Source organism: Cricetulus griseus (genome assembly GCF_003668045.3).
Source record: "Cricetulus griseus strain 17A/GY chromosome 1 unlocalized genomic scaffold, alternate assembly CriGri-PICRH-1.0 chr1_1, whole genome shotgun sequence".
NCBI classification, from domain to species: Eukaryota; Metazoa; Chordata; class Mammalia; order Rodentia; family Cricetidae; genus Cricetulus; species Cricetulus griseus.
The window spans coordinates 215,769,882-215,794,969 of record NW_023276807.1 but is presented as its reverse complement, the minus strand read 5'-3'; the positions used below and the strand labels follow the sequence as shown (position 1 = coordinate 215,794,969).

At 42.8% G+C, this 25,088-nt stretch overlaps 1 protein-coding gene across 3 annotated transcripts in view; it reads right to left on the bottom strand.

Annotated features, from left to right (window-relative positions):
• Mipep (mitochondrial intermediate peptidase) overlaps positions 1–25,088 on the bottom strand; it is a 126,339-nt gene that overhangs the window by 87,668 nt on the left and 13,583 nt on the right. For all 3 annotated transcript variants that reach the window (XR_004772346.1, XM_027390404.2, XM_027390403.2), the window contains exons 5-10: positions 23,724–23,787; positions 19,197–19,379; positions 18,533–18,689; positions 12,896–12,944; positions 10,967–11,027; positions 5,404–5,456 (exon numbers count right to left, since the gene is read on the bottom strand). Coding sequence is in view for 2 of the 3 variants with exons in the window: in XM_027390404.2 (XP_027246205.1) it covers positions 5,404–5,456; positions 10,967–11,027; positions 12,896–12,944; positions 18,533–18,689; positions 19,197–19,379; positions 23,724–23,787 (567 nt within the window). In the remaining variant the exon portion in view is untranslated. The remainder of the gene's footprint in view (positions 1–5,403; positions 5,457–10,966; positions 11,028–12,895; positions 12,945–18,532; positions 18,690–19,196; positions 19,380–23,723; positions 23,788–25,088) is intronic.

Here is a 25,088-nt window from a genome sequence, read left to right as displayed (position 1 = left end):
TTCAGCTGTTGTTAATCAATGCCCTCACCAGGGGCCCAAAGCAGCGAAGTGCCCAATCTTGAGCTGGAACCAGCTGAGATGTTAGCTGAACAGTATTTTTCTCTTCATAGGCTAACGGCCTCTGATGGTTTGCTGTAGTAAGGAGACAGAGTGTCATGATCCATTTGCAGTAGAGGTGTGCTTGGAGTTCATCACAGTCATGAGATAAGCATGCCCTAACTGGTGGCTGGTGCCTGCTTATCTCAGACCTCTGAGAGCAAGAGAGTAACAAGCAGTCTGCAATGTGACTGAGTCCTCATCAGAACAGGGGCAGTCTTAAACCCTAAATTACTCAACAGATATGGCATTTTGTCCTAAATGAGTAAGATGGGCAATCTGGGGAGGAAGACAAGTTCTAGTCTACAGGAGAGGCCAGGGATTTCCGCATGGGAGATGGCTTTAGAAACCATCATCACGCCAGCTACTTCTGCCTTTTCTCTATGCTAGTTCCCTTTCTGCAGAATGGAATATTAAAAACTGCTTCCTTTCACTGTCTTTTCAATTTGTTATTATTTATCTGCAACAGTTGTAAGAAGAGACAAAGCAACCCCAGAACCTGTCTCAGATACTGTTGGGGTATGCACATGAAGAGACAGGGCTATGAAACAATTGTGATTAACATCTTAAGGGCTCTAGAAGAAAAAGTAGAGAATGTCACAAGAACAGATGGCTAATGTATGCAGACAGAAAGAACTTCAGAATCAAAAGAATATGGAAGAAACTAAAAACATTGTGACAGAAATAAAGAATGCCTTGAAAGGAAGGGCTCACAGACTTAGAATCGCTGAGAAAGAATCACTGATCTAGATGTAATATCGATAGAAGCTTTTCAAACCTGAATGTCAGGGCATGGGGTGTACTCTGGAAGCCCAGGCAGGGGGAGTACAAGTTGTGGGAGTGAGACTCTGACTTAGGGGGAAAACAAAACAGAAATACAGAGAGAGAAAAGAATGAAAAATGGATAAGACTATCCAAGATTTGCAGGATAACTACAAAGTTGTGAAGTGTAAATAATGAGAACAATAGAAGAAAAAATTTGTCACAATCACTGGCAAGTTTCCAAATGAAAACCAACACTAGCCAGCGATGGTACATGTCATGTCCCCTTCCCCCAACCAAAGGCTGGGGCAAGAAGACATAAGTTCCAGGGCATTATGGACCACACAGTGACGTGTCTCAATAACAACACAAACCTAAACAATGTAGCAAACAAAAAACCACCAGGCACCAAAACAGAGAAATAGAAAGAGCAGAGAACAACAATGGGTATAACCATCTCCTACCAAATTTATTGTAGCATAGTTAACTATAGAAAAATCAAAGGCAACTCTTTAAAAAAAAAAAAAAAAAACAGTGGAAAAATCACCTTTACTACAGAGAAAAGGGATAAGAACCATGTAGTTAGAAAACACGGATGGAAATACTAAAATGTCAACAGAAAAAAAAAATCACTAACCAAGAACTCTATATTGAATAAAGTTATCCTTCAAAACTAGAGAAACAAAGGATTTTTCAGACAAACAGAAATTATGGACATTTGTCTCCTGAAGGTAGGCCACATGATAGCTCACCCTGAAAACATGAAAGCCTAGCAGAGAGACTGGCAGGGCTACGCTAGACCACCAAGATTAGAGAGAACAAACCTCCAGCATAGAGATGCCTGCTGGGGAGAAGTTCACAAGGACAGAAACAGGAGAGGACCACAAGCTCTCCAGGACCTGAGGGAGGGGCTTAAGATGAGGGATGTCACAAAAGGTGTGCAGGCAAACAGGAATTGATCAAAAGGAAGACACTGACTATGATCAAGTCAGAATCACTGGCGAAACTGGACCTGTAGTGGTCTGACATTACCGCACTCCATCATGGTGCTCTAAAATCTACAGGGCACTTTCTCTTATTCCTTACCTAATTCCATAACACACAGGGAACAAGAATTACACCTGAGGAAACAAAGGCCCAAAGATGCTGGTGACAAAAGAAAGAAGAGCCCTGTCTTAGTGACTGTTGTACTGTTATGAAGAGACACCATGACCAAGGCAACTTATAAAAGAAAGCATTTGACTATGGGCTTGCTTACAGTTTCAGAGGGCTAGTCCATGATCATCATTCTGGGGAGTGTGGTAGCAGGCAGACAGGCAGTAGCAGAGAGCTTTCATCTGACCTGCAGCCAGGGTGAACTGGGCCTGGCGTGGGCTTTTGAAATTTCAAAGCCCACAACCCAGTGACTCACCTCCTCTAACAAGACCACACCTCCTAATCCTTCCTAAACAATTCCACCAACTAGGGATCACACATTCAAATATATCAGATTATGGGGGCCATTCTCATTCAAACCACCAAAAACCCTAAGCTTGAAATTAGAACATGGGTTCCTTCTGGTTGTGTACTTTGGGCTTCTGGGGTCTTGACTTTCACACCAGGAAAATAGGAAACACTTCCTAGGCTCCAATGTGAGTAAAGAGCGGCTTCTTGGGGGAAAGCCAGGACCAACACACTGCTACCACGATCACTGCCACACAGAAAAGAAAGCCATTGGTGGATTTCACTTTCCTCAAAGCTTGCTAACTATAAGAAGAAATGCAACATGGCCAAAGAACAGATTACATATTACTAATAGAAAACACTCATTTGTGTGCTGTGTCCCAGAAAACGAGGCCTTGAGAGGAATGATGGAGATCAGAGAGAGGCATACACTGGAGCCTCCAAAACTAGAAGCAAAACCCAACCTTTCCTCCTGAGATGCCAACTGTCTCAGTGTCTTCTTAAAATAACAGAAACCTGAATACACACACCATCAAGAAACACTTACTGTGGACTAGGTACAGGTAACAAATTAACATTACATAATAATGTAATGAGATGTCCATGTCCTTCAAAGATATAAGCATGTGAGTGCACAAACAGAATCTAAGAATGACCTGAAGGTAAGTAGAGAATGCAGTGGGACAAGGAAGGAAGGACAAAAGACAAAAAAGCAAAATAGAAATCAAAGGGGGCAGAAGAAACAAACCCAGCACAACCGATGCTCAATGGCCCCCAGAGGTGAACATCTGGCAGCTGTTTACATTGTTCCTTTTCTGTTTATTTTGAAACTTTTCATAATTTCATAATAAAAGTTCATATGAAAAAATTTTAAAGTACCAAGGTCATTATGTCTCTGTCAATAAAAATAAGATTTCACACACTAAACAGAAGTTCATCTGTGATAGTTCAATGTTTTCTGTGTAATTTTATGTAAAACACACTTATTTTATTATGTGACTACTTCTGAGATTTTTGAGGCTTAGCATGGAGTAGATAATAGGAAACTACCCCTTCTGAAAACATCTTGATACGAAGCAGCACCAGCACACACCCAGGTCATTGGAGCTGGCTGTTATCAGGAAAAGAGACAACGCCTGCCAAGGCATGAAGAGCAAAACCCAAGCGCTGACAGCGCAGATTAAACAGCTCTAGAAAACGGCCCCTGAGGGGTCAGGGCAGGGATGGAGCCAACGTTTCCTAATGAACATCTTTCTACCACTGTTCTGATGTTTTAAGCCACATAAATGCACTGCCATTCCAAAATAAATTTTAATTTCAAATAAAACTATTTCAGATACTTTTCCTATCTCTTCAAACTTGAAAGACCTAATTTCTGGGAAGACCCTACCTAACTGAAACAGCAAACAGCAGCTGCTCCTTGAGATTAAGCCACAGTCCTTCATTCACTGCTGTCTCCACACATCACTCCTGGGCAGTCCTGACACGCGCTAATTCTCCGCCTACTTCTAAACACGTTGGTTTTCTTCTTTAGGCAACTAAATGAGAAACTAAACACAAACAGGTCTGAAGTCTTAACATAATGCAAAAAAAACGGCCCCTGTGCTGAGCTTAAAGAAAAGCTGGCTGCAAAGAAAGTCGCGTCTGCTCTCCACTCCATGTAAACCACACACATGTGTCCAAAGTGGATGACTTAAACAAGGCTTTCCACCTCTTCATTGTCCCATCTCCTAACCTCAAATCCAAACAAACCACAGTGTACTCTTCCTTTCTCATCCATTACCTGTACCTCTGTGCCTTTCTTTACCCACACTGTTGAGACTTCAGCCCGAGCTCAACCCTGTGTAAAACAGATGGCATGAGGACAGACACCACCACATAAATTCTTCTGAGAAACTTCCACATCCTTTCCTGTTTCTTTCGCTGAGTTAACAGTCAGACAAACAAGCCAGAGCTCCTCTGCTCCCAGGCAGGTACCACTGTTCCCAGCATAGCTGGGCTGGAAAACTGGTCAAGCATGTATACCCCAAACCCCTAAAGGCCACACTGTATTAAACAAATCTGCTGGACTGCCGGGCAGTGGTGGTGACTTTAATCCCAGCACTCGGGAGACAAAGGCAGGTAGATCTCTGAGTTCAGGGCCAGCCTGGTCTACAGATTGAGTTCCAAGACAGCCAGGGCTACACAGAGAGAACCTGTCTCGAAAAACAAAATAAAATAAATGTGCTGGATTAAAACAAGAGCCATTTAGGGTTGGCAAAATTGTTCAGCAGGTATAAACACTTGCCATGAGTTCAATCACCAGGAGAGAAATGACTCCTTCAAGTTGTCCTCTCACCTACACATGTGCCATGGCGTGTGCATGAACACACTCAAATATATATGAAAGCATACTTAAATGTAAAAACTCTGAATGCCATTCAAACATTATGCCATTGTCTTCCCCAAATTCTCATTGTATGATTTCTTTTATTTGGTGCTGACATGGGCTTGAAGAGCTAACAAAGAATTCATGCTTCCTGAAAACTCTGTGTGTGTGTGTGTGTGTGTGTGTGTGAAAACTGTGTGTGTGTGTGTGTGTGTGTGTGTGTGTGTGTGTGTGTGTGTGTGTGTGTTCGTTCCTCGGAACTTTAAAGTAGGGATAGCAGTCTGGCAGGATGGCCCAGTGAGTGCAGGTGCCTGTTGCCAGGTCTGATGTCCTGAGTTCAATCCCCAGGACACACACAGTAGACAGAACTGACTCCTGCAAGCTGTCGTCTAACCACGCATGCTGTGTATGCCCTTCCCCACATACACACATGCAAATAAATGAATAAATTAATAAATAAATGTGGGTTTTTTTAATGGAGCTAGCAAGAAACAATTACATGTATGAGACAGCAGTGCCCAGAGAATTAAGGACAGGCACAAGCCACACAAGTACTGGCCTGCAGAGGATCAAATCAAGACCCTGTGAATGAGACTGCCATCAGATAGAGATGTGTCTCGGGGAAGGCAGCTGTGTGATGAGAGCACCTGAGAAGCTGTATCACTAATGTGCAAAGTGCTCAGAACATTAACTCCCGACTCCCTTCCCGCAGGGGTCTTTCTGGGAAGCCTTACCTCTCTGCACGAATCACACCACTGTAGTAGGGTGGGTCCCAAGGCATTAGTTCCTGAAAGGGAATGGTTCACTGTAAGCAAAGATATTGACTATCTCATTATTTTTATCAGAAACTTGGTCAGCTTATACTAGATAGACCAGTTATTTTTAACATATATGAGAAAAAAACATTTAAAAACCATACCATGGCACAATTTGACTTCTCTGTAACCAATACACAGAGGGGCACAAATAAGGCATAACCCTAGGATCTGGGGCAAATGTAAATGACATTCTAAAGTGTAATCAACAAATGCCAACATTAGTGGGTTAAATCAGCCAGAATCCAAGTTTTCTCAAATCATAGCCCAGATATGAATTCATACTCTACAAAAATGAGATAAGCATGCTTTCGGACACTTAATAAGAAGGTTGCGTTAGGATACAGCCCCAAAATTAAAGCAATAATTTAAAATGTAACTAAGGCAGAATCAACTCCAGTTTCAGCAAAGAAACTTTGTCTTAAGGAGATAGTACAAGAACAGAGCATGGCAGTTTAGGCTTACAATCCCAGCCCTTGGGGCAGGACCCCAAGTTTGAGGCCCTGAGCTAAAAAGCCAAATCCTACCTCAAAACAAAACAAAAGAAAAAATAGAAGCAATAGCAGTTCTGTGGCAGCCAGTCCAGGAGGTTGAGAGCAAGCCTGACCACTTGAGTGGGAAGGAAAGTCTTACCCACTGGGGTCAAATTACCAGACTGCAGCTGCATGAGGGTGAGCACCCTGCCTGTGTGTCCTTCCTCAGTGGGCCTGCCTCTGCAGAGCCTGCTGCATGGTGGCCACTCACTGAGTCACAGCACCTCCCACACAGGCACAGCACCTGGCTCTGAGGAAGGGCTCAGCATGCCAGCTGTCCTGTGGCCCTCACCCTTCAAAGATGCAGCTCAGCACAGTCCCAAGGAAGGAGGTGCTCCCTCCAACACGCACAATGGCACTTTGGGCACAGCATGTGTGACAATGCCAGAGTCCAGACTCATGGCCTCTCTCTCATGAACGCCTGGATGGCATTTCTGAACCTTCACCTCCTGGAGCTCAGTTCCCAGCTCCCAGCTCATAACTATGCACCATCTGTAGATGGCAGAGTGGGGTTCCTACCACAGACATAAGCAGACATCAGCCTCAGCAGAGATGATGGTGTAGGAAGGCAAAGTGACTTAACAAGAGAGCAGTGTACCACATGATGGGGACGGGAGGAGAGCTCAGTAGTAAAGTGCTTGCTGAACAAGAATGAGGACCTGAATTCAATTCCCAGAACATACGTAAAACTGAGTATGGTAGTGCATGCTTCTAGCCCCCGTGGGAAAGAGAAGTCAGGAAGATGCCTAAGGCTCACTGGCTGGCCAGCCAGCTAGGCAGAATCACTGAGCAACCCTATCTCAAAAAATAAAATGAACAGTTCATAAAAAATGACATGTGAGGTTGACTCTGGCTTCCACATACATGCACATGCCTCTTCCATATAACTCACTCAAAACCATGACCCATGACAAGGGTATTTTTTAAAACAAACAAAAGAGAATACACAAAATGTATTATATGCCTAAGGCACAAGCATCAACTCAAAGAAGTTTTTAATCAAAGTGTGGGTTCAGGGCTGTTTGGGAAGAAAACAAGCCCAAAGTGGGTTCTGAGAGATGGCAGCGGTTAATCGAGGTGAGAAAGGAGAGGCCTTCCTGTAGCACTGACGGTGACGGGAAGCTCCCTACCACAGCATATTTAAATGACTGGCACATAATGACCAGCAAGAGTTGAAGAACAAAAGAAAGCGAAGTGGAAGTGAGTAAGGAAAGCCATGCCACCCCGGGTACAGAAGAGAACAGCACTGCAGCTGCATGCTGAGGCGGGCCAGACCCTCAGTGACTGGGGGAAAGATGCAAAGAACTGCAATGACAGGAGCAGCAGTCAGTGAAGGATTTTAAACAAAGTGACGAGACCAGATCTGTGCTGCAGGGGACTCTCCCTGATGGCAATCTAGTCACTTATTGATTCATTCACTCAAAGTACCTGCTCTGGGTCCACACTGGGCTGGGCACATGGCTAAGCATTCTGAATCCACCAGTACTGTGGTGGTTTGAAAGAAAATGGCCCCAAAGAGACTGGCACTATTAGGTATGGCATTGCTGGAGTAGGTGTGGTCTTGTTGGAGGAAGTGTGTCACTGTGGAAGCAAGCTTTGAGGTCTCATATATGCTCAAGCCATGCCCAGTGGGACAGACGACTTCCTGTTACCTGAATCAAGAGGTAAGGACTCTCAGCTCCAGCACCATGTGCCTGCATGCCACCATGTCTCACCATGATGATAATGGACTAAACTTCTGAAAATGTAAGCAACCCCAAATTAAATGTATTCCTTTATAAGAGTTACCATGGTCATGGTGTCTCTTCACAGCAATAGAAACCCTACCTAAAACAAGTATGTTTTTTAGGGGAGTAGGAACTTAAAGCTAGGAAGCCAGTTAAGCAACTCCAACTAGGTGAAAACTGTAACAAGCTAGCCAAGGCTGTGCCATAGGCATGGGAAGAGGAGGATAGGGTTGAGGTCAGCTGCAGGAACAATAGGCGTGGGAACCACCTTCAGGGCACAATGGAACTCAAGAACAGGCCTCCACCCAGATGTTTACATTGGTGTGTGGGGATAAATTCCCTGGTGATGGTATTGCTTCAGGTCAGGAACTGCACTTCAAGAACCAGTGATAAGTGCAGCTTCTAGCTAGAGCAACAGGGTAAGCAGAGGCACCACTGACCAGAACGGAGCCTCATGAGAGGATCAGGCCTTCACCAACATTTGCACAGCTACCTGCATTCACCAGTCATACAAAAATGTTGGGAGGGAAGGTAAAGGTACCTCAGCTTTGACTGAATTAACTTTCTGAGACATGTTTTTAATTTTTTAATCCACCCAACTAAATTCTGATCTGTACCTGATATCCTATGTGGATGTGCCTAACACTGCAAAGGGTGTAGGTGACTGACACTAGTAATCAGACCAGATACAGCTAACAGCAAGGTCCCAGATAGGCATGCTACTCTAATCCTATCCAGTCCAGCAGGGTACTATTTATTTCTTAGTGGGTGGGTCCGAGAAACTGGAAGTTTTCAAATCTACAAGGCTCTTTTCTTCTTCTTCTTCTTCTTCTTCTTCTTCTTCTTCTTCTTCTTCTTCTTCTTCTTCTTCTTCTTCTTCTTCTCCTTCTTCTTCTCCTTTTTTAAGATTTATTTATTATGTTTACAGTGTTCTGTCTGCATGTGCCCTGCAGGCCAGAAGAGGACACCAGGTCTCATTACGGATGGTTGTGAGCCACCATGTGGTTGCTGGGAATTGAACTCAGGACCTCTAGAAGAGCAGTCAGTGCTCTTAACCTCTGAGCCATCTCTCCAGCCACTTTTTTTTTTCCCCCTTCCCTTGCAACTTTGGAAGGCCCTTTTCTTTATATTTCCGGTGCCTACAGCTCTCACAGGTTCTATCAAATCAAGAATCATCAACAATAGCACCTACAAGAGATTGGTGTAGACAACCATAGAAAGCCTGTGGTAATCCTTTGAGCCACATGGGAACAAGGATCCTAATGTCTGCAATCCCATCACTTCATAACATCCCAAGTACCTGGGCATCATTCTGGTCACAAAGACACTGGGTCTATATTATGACATCACATGACCTTACAACTGAAAACAACACATACTATGTAATAGTATATTAACACTCCAATCCTGTGTCATAACTTAGTTCAAAGGCTCTTGGTCATCTGTCTCTTCCACAAAATATCACACTGACCCACTATGTTGATGAGATTCTGCTAATTAGTCCAAGTGAGCAGGAGGTAGCAACCACTTTGGACTTGTTACTAATGCATATTCACATTAGAGGATGGGAAATAAACCCAACCCAAATTCAAAGGCTTCAGTGACATTCTTAGGAGCCCAATGATGTGGGGCATGCAGAGATATTCCTTCCAAGGTGAAGGATAATTACTGTGCATGACCCCTCATACCACCAAGAAAGAAGCACAAAGCTAGTGGGCCTATTTGGATTCTGGAGACAACACATTCTTCACCTGGCTATGTTACTCTGGTCCATATACCAAGTGACTCAAAAATCGGCTAGCTTTGAGTGGGGCCTGGAGAAGGCTCTTTGACAGGTCCAAGCCAATGTGCAGGCAGCTCTGCTACTTGGCCCATATGATCCAGTAAGTACTGGAGGTATAAGATTAAGTACTGGAGGTATAAACTACAAGATTAACACTGAGGTTCAAATTGTCACCTGCTACATCAAGTCTCCATTTAGCTACATCAAAGGCTACCTTGAAATGGGAAGCTGACTTTCTGAAGAACTGCTTCATAAATACATTTTCTGTTAATATACATTCATAAATGTATATACACACCAACTGATAAAAATGCTGGTTTCCTATCATAACCTCAAATTCAGACCTATATATCAAATATTTTAATACCAAATTCACTGAGACCAAGCATTAAAAAGACTATAAGGACTTCCAAAAAATCCTAAGGAAATCCTAGAATCAGCAATATGTACCCACTCATGTAATAGTGGCATGACTATTATGGGAGTAACCAAATGCTTTCTTATTGGACTTGAGGCCATGGCACAGGAGCTCATGTCTGGTATTGTAAACCTAATTAGAAACCATGGCTGCAGAAGTCACAGGCCCTATGGCAGAACCTACTATGGTTACTTTGCTAAACAGAAACAATATCAAACTTCATTCTACACATTATGTTTATACCCATAGACTAGTACTGCTCTCAGCCTTTATCAGAAGCCTCTGTTTACAGCAGCTGATAATTATTACTACAGAAACTCATACATGGTCAAAGTGTTGCGAATAAGTGATTGTTGAATGTTTAGCCTCAAATGGGACATCTATACCACCCCTTCTCCAAGGCTTGGACATTGTGAAAGAGGACTGGCTGGAAAAACTAAGAGCTACATGAAGGGAAGGATGCTGTAAACCTCTATCTTCTGGACATGACTGGTTGTTGTGCCCACGAACTCAGAGCAACAGTGGCTTCCTGTACAAGACCTGCCCAAGACTGGGCTGGTTCATATTCCTTCATATTGATAAGGGATGACTGAGGGGCCAATAAGGCCTCACCTCTCCCTATAGAGCTACAAGCAATTAATGGTTGCTGGGGGAGGGAAGGAGTCATACTCCCCTGGTAAGTTGTCCTTGCTGAAGTAAATAAATAACCCACCACCCATGCTCATATAAGCACCCTAGTCAAATGCAGTGAAACACACACACACACACACACACACACACACACACACACTCCATAGACATGAGGAAAGGAAGAGGTTTTATGGGAAGGGATAAGAGACTTATGGGGAAAGGAAAAATGATCAAATTACTTATACATATGTATGAAACTGTAAAGAACAAATTTACAATTAAAACATTTAAACTTAAAATTGAAAAATAAAGTTCTAGAATCAAGAGATAATGCTTTTAGTAGAAATAGTGTTTATATCATTTGAAAAAATTCAACATAGATTCAACTTACAGAATTTTGAGGATTTAGTTTCATTTTCATTCCTCTCATCATCTCAAAATCTTTTGCAGTTCTGCAAAACAAGTCTATGATTACTTAAGAAAAAATTTTAGTAATTGCAATAAGAGTAAACTTTATAACCTTTCCAACAGTCATGAATTAATAAAACTATATATGTCTTTTACTACAAAAAGCAAACTGTGATTAATCCAACTTCTACTAAATTGTCGTATAAGACTACATAGATCATAAAGTCAATTCAAATTCTACCATATCCACAACGTGATGCACGCCTTGAGAGTACTAAAGCTTGGGAAGCAGAAGCAAGTGAAGATTAAACAGAAGACTCTAAATTAGCACCCCAAATGCAGGAGACTGACAAGTTCCTCTCTATAGAACATCCATACAGATTATAGTTACAACTGCTATTCACCACTTTTCCCTACAGAAAAACTCTGGGCAATAACAGGAGGTGTTACTAGAATTAAAACATATATTCATATACACATACACACACATATAAAACTACAAACTTATGAAGGCACACTTGCTAAAAATACAATCTATAGCTACACATAAATGAAGAATCCTTCAAGCAAAAGCAAGTAACTAAGAAACTTCAAATCAACATTCCCTCTTCATTGTAATGGAGACACTGGCTCACTGGTATTAAAAGATTTTAGAAGAGATAAACACAGCCAAATTAAAAAGGGATTCAAAAGCAGAAGTTTAAAAATCCCAAACAGATGGGACTGGCGAAATGGCTCTGGGGTTAAGAGCATGTATGACTCTTTCAGAGGACTTGGATCCAGTTCCCAGTACCCAATAGCTGCTCACAACTTTCTGTAACCTCAGTCCCAGGAGATCTGATGCTCTCTTCTGACCTCCACAAACATCAGCATGCACTCAGTACAAACACATACATGCAGATAAAACACTCAGCACATAAAATAAACCTTTTTTAAAGTTCCAAACAGAAATCTGAGCACACACAATGAGTTCCTATGGTCAAAATGGCTTGCGAGGCAGGTAAGAGGCCACCTTTGCCTGGGTCCCCAAACCATGTTATACCTCTTCCTGAAACCCTGGATATAACAGGGCAAGGAGGCCTTCCCTTCTCAAAGTGCTAGAAGAGAGCCCACTAAGGGTAAGGACTGGAGGTAAGGGACTGGAAGGAAGGGCAGAGACAGCAGCAAGGGACCACCACTGGGTGTGGGGCAGAAAGGGGACATAGCTAGCATTACAAACACCAAAGCAGAGAATCCTTAAAACAAAAACCCCAAACCCAGAAGACCCACTGCACCCAAGGGCTCCTGCATTTTGCCCCCAAAGAGACATGCTACTTTATAAGTTTGTTATAATTAGTGACACAGTTTAAAACAAATGGTTTCAAGAACATCTTGGAAAGGTGAGTAAATACATATGAATGAGGGGTTGTTAAAGAAAGTGGGTCGACCAGGAGAACTAGTTGAGTGGTTGAAACTGTTATCATAGGGAGGCTGCTTTCAGTGTCTTCTCTAGGCAACAACCTCCTGCCAACAGATCTGACTAACATGTAAGTTTACATTCTTAGTAAATTACTTCTTAATTTTTAAAACAAACGTAAGTGCAGAAAGTGGGGAGACACATGAGAAGGTGCACAAGTGTGCAGAGCAGAGTTCGGATCCCCAGGACCCATGTGCATGCCAGGAGGGCATTTAAGAAGAGGAGATGAGGCATCCCTGGAGCAAGCTGGTAGCTTGACTACCTGAACTGGCAAGCCTGAGTGCCAGTGAGAGAACGTGTTTCAATGTACAAGATAAAGTGACAGAGGAGGGCACCCGCCAACAACCTGAAGCCTCCGCATGCACATGGATGTGCATACATACAAACACACATGTACTCACACAACACTCACAAGCTGACTGCACAACTCAAATAGAAAACAGTATACCAACTAACCTTTCAGAGAGTTTGTCAGATAGTTTTTCAAGGAACTGCATGACAGTCTCTAAAGATAAAATACAAAAGAAAATATTTTCAATTATGTGAAATAACATGGACATACATGTTAAAATTGTAGTGTGGGGGTCATCACACATCTAGTCTCCCCTAAAGTGATGATTTTCAGAGGTAGGCAGAGTAGCCTCCATATGCTTGGGATTATTTCTACACACTGGATATCTCCTGTGGAAAACAAATTAAACTTACAGAGTACTAATCCAAAGCCTTGGATTACAACCAATGTTAGGAGCATTAATGGAAAGCAAAAGGAAAAAAAATCCAAAATTCCCATTCAAATGCATGTAAAAGAAGTGTCACAGATATGTCTAATTGTCCCCAAGTTTCAGGATGGCTAGATGCTGGCTTGATTCTAAAAATCAGTGTATACCAGTAATCTCAGCACACAGAACACTGCAACAGAAGTCAAAGCCAGCCCAGTCCAGCTCCAAAGGGAGACCTTGTCTAAAAATTGCTCAACATCCCTAGCCATCAGGGGAATGAAAATCTACACTGAAATTCCAACCCCACTCTAATCAGAATGACTGTTACTGGAAAAACAAACACAAAAAAAACCAACAGATTCTAGCAAGGATGGGCAGGGAAAAGTCCCTGTTCACTGCTAGTGGTAATGTAATATACAGTTACTCTACAAATCGGCAGTGGAGGGAGGGCACAAAACCTAAAAGAACCACCTTAAGGTCCAGCCACACCAGCCTTGTGTGGGTATTTGAATGGGAATCAGTCAGTGTATCGCAGCAATGAACACCCGCTCACAGCAGCCCAATTACAGAAACATTCTAGATGTTCATCCACAGATGAAACAATGAAGAAATGTCCCCGTGTGTGTGAGTGTGTGTGTGTGTGTGGTGTGTGTGTGTGTGTGTGTGTGTGTGTGTGAGAGAGAGAGAGAGAGAGAGGGAGGGGAAGGGAGGGAGAGAGAGGGAGCTCTACTCAGCCATAAATAAATTACGTCACTTTTAGGAAACTGGATGGAACTGGAGATTGTCATTTAAAAAATTTAACTTATTCTTTGGGAATTTTACACACATATTTTGATCATAGCCAAGAGTAAGGGGACTCACATTAGAGGAGAGGGGAAGGAGAGAATAATGGGGAGTGAATAGAGTCAAAGTTCATGACATATTTAAACAAAAATGAGATTCTGAAACCCGTCATCTTATATAATATACACTAATAAAAATATAAATAATATCAGTACAGTTTAGAAAAATTGTTTACCAAAAACCCAACTTTAAAAAGCAAAGTTTCTCTGGGTCACTTTTGTTATTTACAACCAACTGTAAATAACCTACTCAGTATCAACAACAAGCAGAACTACACAAGGTCTTGGACTTTGGTGTGAACTGCAGCTCGTCAGCCAGAGTCAGCACAAGTGAGGCCCCATGAGGACAAGAGCGAGAACCCCATCATTCCCATGGAAAGTGTCCCATGGTGTCTTCTGCCCCCAAACTCCAGGCAATGCTTTTATGTGTGTTTCTGTCAGCCACAAACATCGCCTTTATTTTTTCCAGATGATCTTTTCTATGGGTTTAATTTCTTGCCCTCTCTTTAAGCTATCTCCTTTCGGAGTGAAATGAAACACTAGGCAGGGAATGGGGTTAGCACAAACCACAGCCACAGTTCCTTGCCCCTGTCATCTTCACAAAGCCTCATACTCAGTGTGGTGTGCCAAGTTCATGCGTCAGAAACTGAAGGGAGACAAAAGCCTACATTTGAAGCTCTTCCCATCATCCTCGCTACCACAGACAACAGTTCCAAGTCAGTCTCTGTGCATGCAGCTGACTCCACATAGACATGCTTTATTTGGTTGTTCACTGTTTTCCTGGCGATACACAAAGAATCTGGAAACAATATACCTAAAAGACTGACTATGAAGAGATGATGAAATCAGTGAAGTCTTCACCATGTGAGCATGAGTATCTGTTTTCAGCCTCCAAAACCCACAAAGAAAAAAACAAACAGGTGTAGCAGCACTTGCCTGCAACCCCAACACTGGGAAAGTGGACACATGAGGTTCCCTGGGGCTTGCTGGCCAGATAATGCAACCCAGTTGGTACAGTCTAGGTGCAGGGAGAGATCATGTCTCAAAAAACAAGGTAGAAAGCAACTGAGGAAGGTACCCAAACATCTACCCCAGACCCCCCCCCACACACACACACACACAAACACACCACTGAATGTGAAACTCCCTAAAATTAAACCCAATGCTCGCTCACTACATGGTTGCTCTAATTTGGCCACCAAATGGATGGCCAGTGTAACCTCATTTCCTCTCCTTCTGCCCTGCTCTCTGTGGAAACTCAGCATTCCTTCACCTTTCTGAAACTCACAAAGCATCTAATCAGTTGAAAAACACCCACTTGCTAAAACTTCACAGCACTGTTGTCTGTATTAATCATTTGGCAGCAAGCTTTAGATTCTCAAGGACACAGGTCACATCTCATGTGACTGTGTATAGCAGCCTCTCTCCAAAATCATCACTATACCAACCACTTGCTTGCCACTGATAGGATCCAGTGGCCTTCTGTGAGTCTAGTGAACTCTAAGGAGCCTGGGCCAATGACCTGCCACAGCATCCACGTCAGGAATTCCCTCTGCCCTCCTTAGGCCTCTCCTAGTGGCTTCCAGCAGACACACTCTGCTTCCTTTTCTTCTTACCTACTGTCCCACTACTTCCTCACAGCCTGGACTCAGAGCAGCCCAGAGCCAGCCCTTGGCCTTCCATTCCTCACAGTGTTCTCCATCCGTGATCTCATACAGCCCCAAGCCTTTAAGTGAATATTGCAACTTGGTTATCTCAGAGCCTTCAGCCCACATCCATATAAGTACAGTGATCACTTTCAAGACAACAGCATCTTGACCTTATCTTGAACCAAAACAGGCTCCTGATGCCACTATGTTGACTTACTGTCTTTTTAGCTGCTCAGGGTAAAGCTCTTCCTTCAAAACACCATGTATCTAGAAGCTGGTGCCCACAGACCAGCTGCTCTTGCATCCTGGTCAAAATGCCATCATTTTCCTCATGAGTGTCACAAAAGAGCTTCCAAATGAGCTCCCCTCCCCTCATCCTATTATAGCCATCTTGCCATCAGTAGCACCTACCATTACAGTGCAAGTCAGATCACTTTCCTTGTCTGACCACACCTTGAAAAGCCCTCATCTCACCCAGGGCAGGGTCCTTCATGTAGCCATCAACATATCATTAAGCTCCCACTCTGCCTTTCCTCAGAAATGTCTGGCACATTTCTACCTTGAGACCTTGGTACATGGTTTCATCTTCTTCCAGGGGACTAAAGATTCATTCTGGCAATCTGCCAGGCCTACCCTGGAGCATGCCATATCTTCCATGTGCATCACATTCTACACAAGTCTCCCTGGCAAAGGCACACTTAATGCTATGCCCCATCTCTGCTCCATCTTTCCACAGCAATACTAACTGCATGAAGGAGCCATTCTCTTCCCCCTGCAACACTGACTTGTTCCTAGGGCCCACACCAGTACCTGCTAGAGTGGCAGCTCAGAAAGACCTCCTGGTTCCAGCTATGAAAATCAAGATGCTTCAGAGGTATGTACAGATTCCTGCTATGCCATGTTTTAGCAATACTCCTGTGGAGGTTTGAAGGAAAATGTCTCCCCAAAGGGAGTGACACTATTAGGAAATATGACTCTGTTGGAGTAGGTGTGCCCTTGTTGGAAGTAGTGTGTCACTGTGGGGTTGGGCTTTGAGGTCTCCTTTGCTCAAGCTACACTCAGTGGGGTAGACAGTTCATTTCTTGTTGCCCATGGATTAAGATGCAGAACTCTCAGCACCTTCTCCAGCACCGTGACTGCCTACATGCTTCCATGTTCTACCATGATGACAACAAGACTCAACCTCTGAAACTGTAAGCCACCTCAATTAAATGTTTCCCTTTATAAGAAGTGTCGTGGTCATGGTGTCTCTTCCCAGCATAGGAATCCTAACTAAGACAACCTCTAACCTTATATTCCTTCTGTGACTCATAAACCAAAACCTACTTCCCAGGGCTGGTGAGGAGTTAAATGGCAAATAATGATACAGTAACAGCAATATTCTAAAAACATTATATAGTATAAAAGTAAAAATACTGTATTTTAACCTCACTGATATTAACAATAACTATAGAACGACATAAAATAAAACTGAGCATTGCAGCACACTCCTGCAATCTAGCACTAGGCAAGTGATGGAGACAGGAGGATCAGGAGTTCAGGGTCATCCTCAACACCTTGAATACATGAGTCTCAAAAACAGAAGACAAGAATATACTACACAGTGTCATAGAGTGTCAATTTAGGAATTAAATTTTATGAAACCAGTTTTAAGAGCTGGCTTGAGATGGAGCCTGGATGCATGTTTGAAGCCGTGGGTTGTATAGCGGGCATAAAAAAAATAAAAAATAAAATAAATGCTTTAAAGGTTCAAGGACAAAGTCCAAGGAAAGTAAAATAGTGCAAATTTTTGGAAGTTTATCATGGAAGAGGTGGCTTTGGAGCTCATCCCTGAAAAGCTGCAAATGTGAGCAAGGGCCCCAGGCTAGATGGAGTGTACCAGGTTGAGGGAAGTGGCAGTGTAGGGAGAGTGTGAAAGCTGTAAAGGAACTCTGAGGAATGAAGGAACATGCTGGAAAAGGGGGGCTACACAAGGAAGCAACAAAGGCAGAGGGAAGCCTTGGAACTCCTCCTCACAGAGTCCTCCCAGTGCTCCCTCTTTCAACAACAGCATTGTGAGTGCTCTGCAAGAAAATGCACTGTCATGGTCCCTCCTCCCTCTCCACCAAAGCACACCTACAGTCTAAGCAGCTCCACCCTCTCAGCATCCTGCTGCTGACTCACTGCCTTAATTACCGAATGCTAAAATGTCCAGTAAAGCTCCCCTACATTTCCATTACTTACTGTGCAGGACATTCTCTCCTAGGTACCCTGTGTCATCAGGACCTCAGCCCAACACAAGGCCAGTTTGTGCAATCCCATATCCCCTGTCCACCTAGCACGGACCATCCCCCACAGGACAGTGCATGGCTATAACTTCACCAACCCTGACTCAGGAAAAAATTATCCTTTATCCTTTCAGTCTACTTCCAACTAATCTGAGGACATCGGGCTGAGCTAAAATAAAATTAATTTAAATTAATAACAAGTGAAGACTTAGATTTGACTTGCTCTCATCATATACACACAATACTGGTCAAATTACTAACTCTATTTAAAGATGAGTTCCATTAAAAGATGTCAAAAGTATCAAAAAATGGTACTCTAAATCTATTAAAAAAGACAAGACACCGTTGGATATGGTAGCTCATGTTATAATTTCAGCATCCAAGAAACTCAGAAGATCTTGAGTTCAAAAATAGGCCGGGCTACAAGGCATATGTCTTTTTTTGTTTTGTTTTGTTTTGTTTTCACTTATGGATGTTTAAAATCAGATGTTCCGGGCTGTGAGCATAGTCCCCTGGGGTGGCTCTCCAGCACTGTCATCCACCCATCCCCTCACAAGATAGGAATGCCATTTCCTCAAAATCCTATTTGTTCTTAAAGTTGGATAAATGGGCTTACCTGGAGTCTGAGCTATCGTTCCCTGGAGGGCCCTGTGGGAAAACGTAGAATAACCTACTAAGTTTGCCAGACGATCTCTGCTGCTTAGCAATTCTTCTAAACATTTCAACTGACCAGCATTGGGATAAAGGAAAATTTTATAAGCAGCTTCCCGAACCTGTAGTTAGAGAGTGAGAGTGAAAGAAGAGAAAGTCAAAGATCCAATGTCATGGCTTAAAATCCTCTGCAACAACCACCCAGGCCAGTGTTCCCACATTACTTGGCTTCCTGAGTGAAAGAACAGCCACACCAGGCCTACAGTGCTTTTATGGGGCACAACTGCGCAGGGGGCAGGGCTGGGGAGGTCAATTTGCCAATGCTCCTGTCCCGATGCTAAAAAGCACTTCACACATTAAAAGTAACCATGTGACCTTGAAGGTCACTAGTCATTAACTGTACTCCCAAAATAAATTCCTCGAGAGACATGAATTTTCACTGTTTTTCTTATTCAAAGCATTTGTGAAATTAACTGTGCCACAAGTTAAATTTTCAGGGTTGAGTAATGCAACAAGATTTTTAGGACTATAAAATCATGTCACTAATGATTTGGGGGTTAAGACAGCAGTTATACACGTCCACTGGTGTTCAGAAGGGAGCTGACCAACAAGCAATGGAGGATTCCTACCAAGTCATCTGAGGCTTCCGCATGTAGACCATCAATGACTGTGTAACTCCCATCTCGGGCAAAGTGGCGCCGAACGTGCTCTGGTAAGAGATGATTCTGTATCTTGTTGGGAAAGTTGGTTCCCATGAGAAAAGCACTGCTCAAATCCAGGATCTTGACATTGAGGTCCACTGCTCTTCTGCGCTACAAGTGGGAAGAAAGGTATTTAAAAGCAGTATAAATTAGCTGGGCGTTGGTGGCGCATGCCTTTAACGCCAGCACTCGGGAGGCAGAGGCAGGCAGATCTCTGTGAGTTCGAGGCCAGCCTGGTCTCCAGAGCGAGTGCCAGGATAGGCTCCAAAGCTACACGGAGAAACCCTGTCTCGAAAAACCAAAAAAAAAAAAAAAAAAGGAGCAGTATAAGTTAGCATTTCACAAAGTCTCTATAGTGGTAAGAAATTAACATCTGAATAGGACACTTGAGTGTAATCCTCTGTCCCTCAAAACCTTCATTAAATCAGTCAACAAGTGGGCTGGTTACACCTCTTCGGTGGCACTTTTACAGTATTTCTGAAGTAAGAAAAGTGAAGTATTTGATGAGTAGATTACAAAGATGTAGAATCTTACAAGACTAGACTACAAGGCGAAGGGGAAGGGAAATGTGAAACATAGTTCTGCACAAAACAGTAGTGAACACCCCAGAGGTTCAGCTCAGAGGTTCTGGTTCTCACGCAATGACAGCAACAAAGCCCTTAGCAACAGACTCAAGCAGAGCACAGGACATGTTCTTGCTATGCTAGATCAGGATGCTATGGCAGGAGGACCACTGGCTCAGGGCCACTCAGATCCTGCCTCAAAAATAATAAGAATAGGGCTGGAGATATGGCTCAGAGGTTAAGAGCACTGACTGCTCTTCCAGGGGTCCTGAGTTCAATTCCCAGTAACCACTGCATACATAATAAAGAAATAAATAATCTTTAAAAAAATAGTAAGAATAAATAAATATAAGTAAATAAACAAACAGAACAACAGGCAGAAGCCTGTGTGGGCAGAGCTATATTCCACACTATGTCCCATGGACCAGTTCCTCAGAGCCAAGCACAATGAGACTAGTGCTGGCACCAGCATTCAAGCTTTAGCATGTAGTCACACCTCCAGAGCACAATCTCCATGGAGAGAAGGAATTTCTGTAGGTCCATGGTCAAAGGAGTCACCTTAAAAAAAGAGTTGTTTGTTTGTTTGTTTGTTTTAAGACATTCTCATGCAGCCCAGGCTAGCTACATAGCTGAGGATGACCTTAAGCGTCGGATCCTCTGCCTCCATCTATCCCCAGATCCCAGCCCCACTGAACAATACGATTACAAGCTTTGCACCATCATACTTGTTCTATGCAGCACTGAGGACGGAACCCCGGGCTTCATGCAGGCATGCCAGACAAGCACTCTACCTGGGGAGTCTCATTCCCAGCATGCACCACAAACACTTTAAGACAAAATATAAGGGGCTAGAGAGATGGCTCAGTGGTTAAGAGTACTGCCTGCTCTTCCAGAGGACCCAGGTTCAATTCCCAGCACCCACATGGCAGCTCACAACTGTCTGTAACTCCTGTTACAGTGGACCTGACACCTTCACACCAAGGCACATAAGGTTAAATGAATTATTTTTTAAAAGAGAAGAAGAAATAGAAACTGTACCCCATGTAATCTCCGGGGTCTATTAGAGGACTAGGTAATGCAATTATTCATCAGAAAAACAAGTCAGGCTTCAGACTGGCTTATGGTGGGCTTCGGGTAATCATAATATGCCTTAAAAATTATTAAGCAACACTAGATTTTTTTCAGACACATTTGTGAGATGTATTAGAGAAGAAGCTGAGAAGAACTGGGGTGATGTATCTCAGCTGAGTACTTGTCTACTGTGCACAAAGCCCTGAACTTGGTCCTCAGCACTGCACAAACTGGATGTGTACAATCCCAGAACACAGGGAATGGAAAAGGCAAGATTAGAAGTGCAAAGTCAGCCTCAGCAACACAGCGATTCCAAGCCACACTGGGTTACATGAGACCCTGCCTCAAAAAAAAAAAAAAAAAAAAAAAAAAAAAAAAAAAAAAAAAAAAAAAAGGCTGAAAAATATACATAAACCAGGTATGGTGATACACATATATAATCCCAGCACCGGGGAATACTGAGACAGGCATTTTCAAAGTCAGCCTGGACTACCCTGCAAGTTTAATGCCATCCCTGGTTATATAACAAGACTCCTGCCTCAAAAAAGAGTAAATGTAAAATAATAACCTAAAGTTTTAATAAACCAAACTTTACTGGGAAATTTGGTTTTCAGCACCTCCAATGTCCTTTTCAGTCCAAACTTCTCTTGCAGCAATGTATTGCCACCTAGTGGTAACCAGTAGAATAACAAAAATGATGAATTACAGCTCTAAAACTTTTCCCAAAGCTTTTTTATGAAAAAAAATAAAGCATACTGTAATAAAATTAGTTATCCCCCAAATTTTATCAAGTGTTACACACTCTGGAAAAATAAAATATATTTCAGTTTATGAATTTAGTGATCTTCCAGGCATATATCATTCATCATTCCAAAACAGTCCACTGTGCAAGGGTCAGGATTCCACACACCCTGTGAAACTAAAGAAACACTTCTGTAGCTACAGTTAAGTTATTTAGGGGAAACCATGGCAGGAAAAGTGCTTGATCCCAGGAGTTCAAAACCAGCTCACATAAGTAGCTGAGGCAGGAGGATCATCACAAGTTCAAGGCCAGTCTGGCCTACAAAATGGATAGAGAGTCTCAAAAAAAAAAAAATTAAGAGACCTGAGAGATAGACAGACAGATGGAGACCTATTTATCAGATATGGCACATAATTGTTTCTTGGTATTGACCAGTGACAAAACACCCTACCTCAGACAGTAATATCAGTCCATCTGAATTTGCAAGGAACCTGTGCACCTCCTTCCATCAACTTTAGAATGTCTCCCAATCAATGTGAAAACCAGGTGAGATCACAAAAGGTATTGTTTAGAAGTCTTCTCTCAGCTCAAGGCAGACACATTCTTTTCCTGAATGTTTTTAATCTGAAGTTGGTTGATCCAGATAGAAGTCTCAGGCACAGGGGTTTGGACGCACATGCCTAAGAATGCCACTCATTTCCCAAGACATTCTGATAAACCAACTTCTCTTCCTAGATAAACGGCTTTGAAGTCACTGCATTTATTAGGATGGCCAGAGCTCTCTTTTAAAATAATAATAATTAGACTGTTGTCAAGCAGTTAGGAGCCACTCTTGATGGTGTCCAGTCACTCCTCTACCCCAATACTGAGAGGCTACCCACACCAGGGACTCAGTTTGGCAGAGCATCATATTCTTAGGACAGCAGAAGCCAGTGTGAGAACTCCTGGCACTAAAGCTGAGAACCTGAGCAAGTTATTTTGCTTCTACATACACAACACAGAGGTGCAGACAATGTGCCAGGCCCTCCAGCCAGAGTGAACACTGTAGGTCGCACTAACACCTCTGCTGTCATAGCAAGCGTGTGGACCCACCAGGCATGTACAGTGGGAATAGACACCTCTGCCAACAGCCCCTCACTCTCCATCTCAGCTTCATTCCATGACACCTAACACTCTAACTGTGTTGCTGCTTCACTCTGGATTATCAGGGCTGATGGGCCAGCTTCCAGAGAGCACTAAATTTAGACACCGTCTACAGAAGGATTTTATGACAAATGCAAAAAGTCCTAAGAGTTTACCCAGTATATCAAGTGATACACAAGGGCTCTGGAAACTAACTGTTAGTAACAACACTGGTCAAAAACAGCTGAAATCCTGGTTTGGTGGCACATGCCTGTAATCTTAGTAGGACATGAAGGCAGGAAAGTCAGGAATTCAAGGCCAGCCTCTGCTACACAGCAAGCTCAAGGCCAACTTGGTCAACATGGAACCCTGTCTTCAAAAAAAAAGAAAAAGAGCTGAGGATGAAGCTCAGCTGGTTTGCCAGCTGAGTGTTTGCCCTGGCATACGCCAGGCCCTGGGTTCATCCTCCAGCCCTGAGCCTGGTGAAAGATCCGAAGTTCAAGTTCATCCTCAACTACATAGCAAGATCAAAGCTAACCTGAACTGCAAAAGATCCAATCTCAAAGCAAACAAACAAACAAATAATGTGCCCTGTATGGTGGCACACACCTTTAATCCTAGCACGAGGGAGGCAGAGTGAGTTTGAGGCCAGCCTAGTCTACACAGCAAGTTTAGGCCAGCTGAGGCTACATAGACCCTGTTTCAAGAAAGAAAAGATGGGGATAGAGAGATGGTTCAAAGGTCAGGAGCACTTGTTGCTCTTACAGAAGACCAGGGATTGGTTCCCAACACCCACATAGTGGTTCACAACCACCTGTAACTGCAGTGCCAGGGGCTCTGAAACCTTCTTCTGACCTCCAAGGCCACACACAGGGTGCACACACATAAATGCAGGCCAACTCATACACTTATGATAAATTTAAAAGCATATTTTAAAAAGATAAGAAAAATATTTACCTTTTCTTCATCTAGATGGATTCCACTTATTTCAAAATCAAACATAAACAGCTCAGCCACTCGCCTAAAAGAAAGTGAGCACAAGTTCGTTAAAACTACAAACAAAAATCAGTCTTTATGTTCAAATCGGGACTTCTGAAATTTACTATAAAAGAACTATTTCAACACAAAGAGATAAGCATAACCACAATTTGTTTATTTATCTGAAACAAGGAGCTTAGTATCTTGAAAACAGGTACAATCCCAGATGACTGAAAGTCTCTACTAGCTTATCATGTAAGAGCTTATTACATGTTAGCTGGGAAAACTAACATCATAATTATTTCAACTCCATCCAAGCCTGAGTAACTAAAAACAGGATCAGTTCACACTTGGACAGCTTCTCAAGGCCCCTGCATGCAGTCTCCATCTTTCTTCCAGCAGCTGGCCAGCACCAGAAGAGGACTTGTGCTTGCTCTTTAGTCTGCCTTCAGGCTTGAAACCAATGACCTACTTTCCTATCAATGACATGTTTGGGGTTTGTTTGTTTGTTTGTTTTTAAGTTGCTTATGTTTCTGGTGGTAGACTAATGGAGTATTTGATATATTCTTCTGGCTCTGACTTTTCAAAATGGATATATTTATTGTCCTGATTACTGTATTATACAATTATGAATTTATTGCTGTTTTTGTTTTATAAGGTAGGATCTTGCTATTCAGCCCAAGCTGGCTTCAAACTTGTGATTCTCCTGCCTCAGTGCTGGGATCATGGCAAGAACCACCACACCTGTTTCATTGGATGCACAGAATTAACATTAAGCGTCTTCCCACCTGCCATCCTCATGGTGCTGGGTCACACTCGGGGACTTGCATGTGCCAGGTAAGTTCTTTAGCAGTGAGCTGTATTCAGCCCAGGATTTAAAATCCTAAAACTTCAGGGGCCTTGCAGGGCATCTGGAAAGCCCCATAGCTCCAGCACTTGGGAAAGAGTCAGGAAGATTACAGGTTTGAGCCATACTGAACTAACAGGAAGTTTTAGAGCCTTTTCTTGTGATAAACAAAGAAACAAACAAATAGTTAACGAAAAAATGAGTGAATGAATGAATGAATTCCATTAACAATTCAGTCGTTGGTATGCTTTCTTAAACAATGCAGAAGAATTCACATACCCCTAACTGGTCTTGTTATCCACCTCACACCATCTCCCTTTCCTAAGCACAGTAAAAACACAAAACTCTCCTTAATCAAAGGTGTCTTAGGCAAAAATATTTCATGGTGTCACTTTATTGTAAAAAGTTATGGGTTTGATTTTTTTCTCAGACTATTCCATCATAAACACTGAATATCTTCTTATATTTAAATATTCTTCAAAAGTATAACTTTGAAA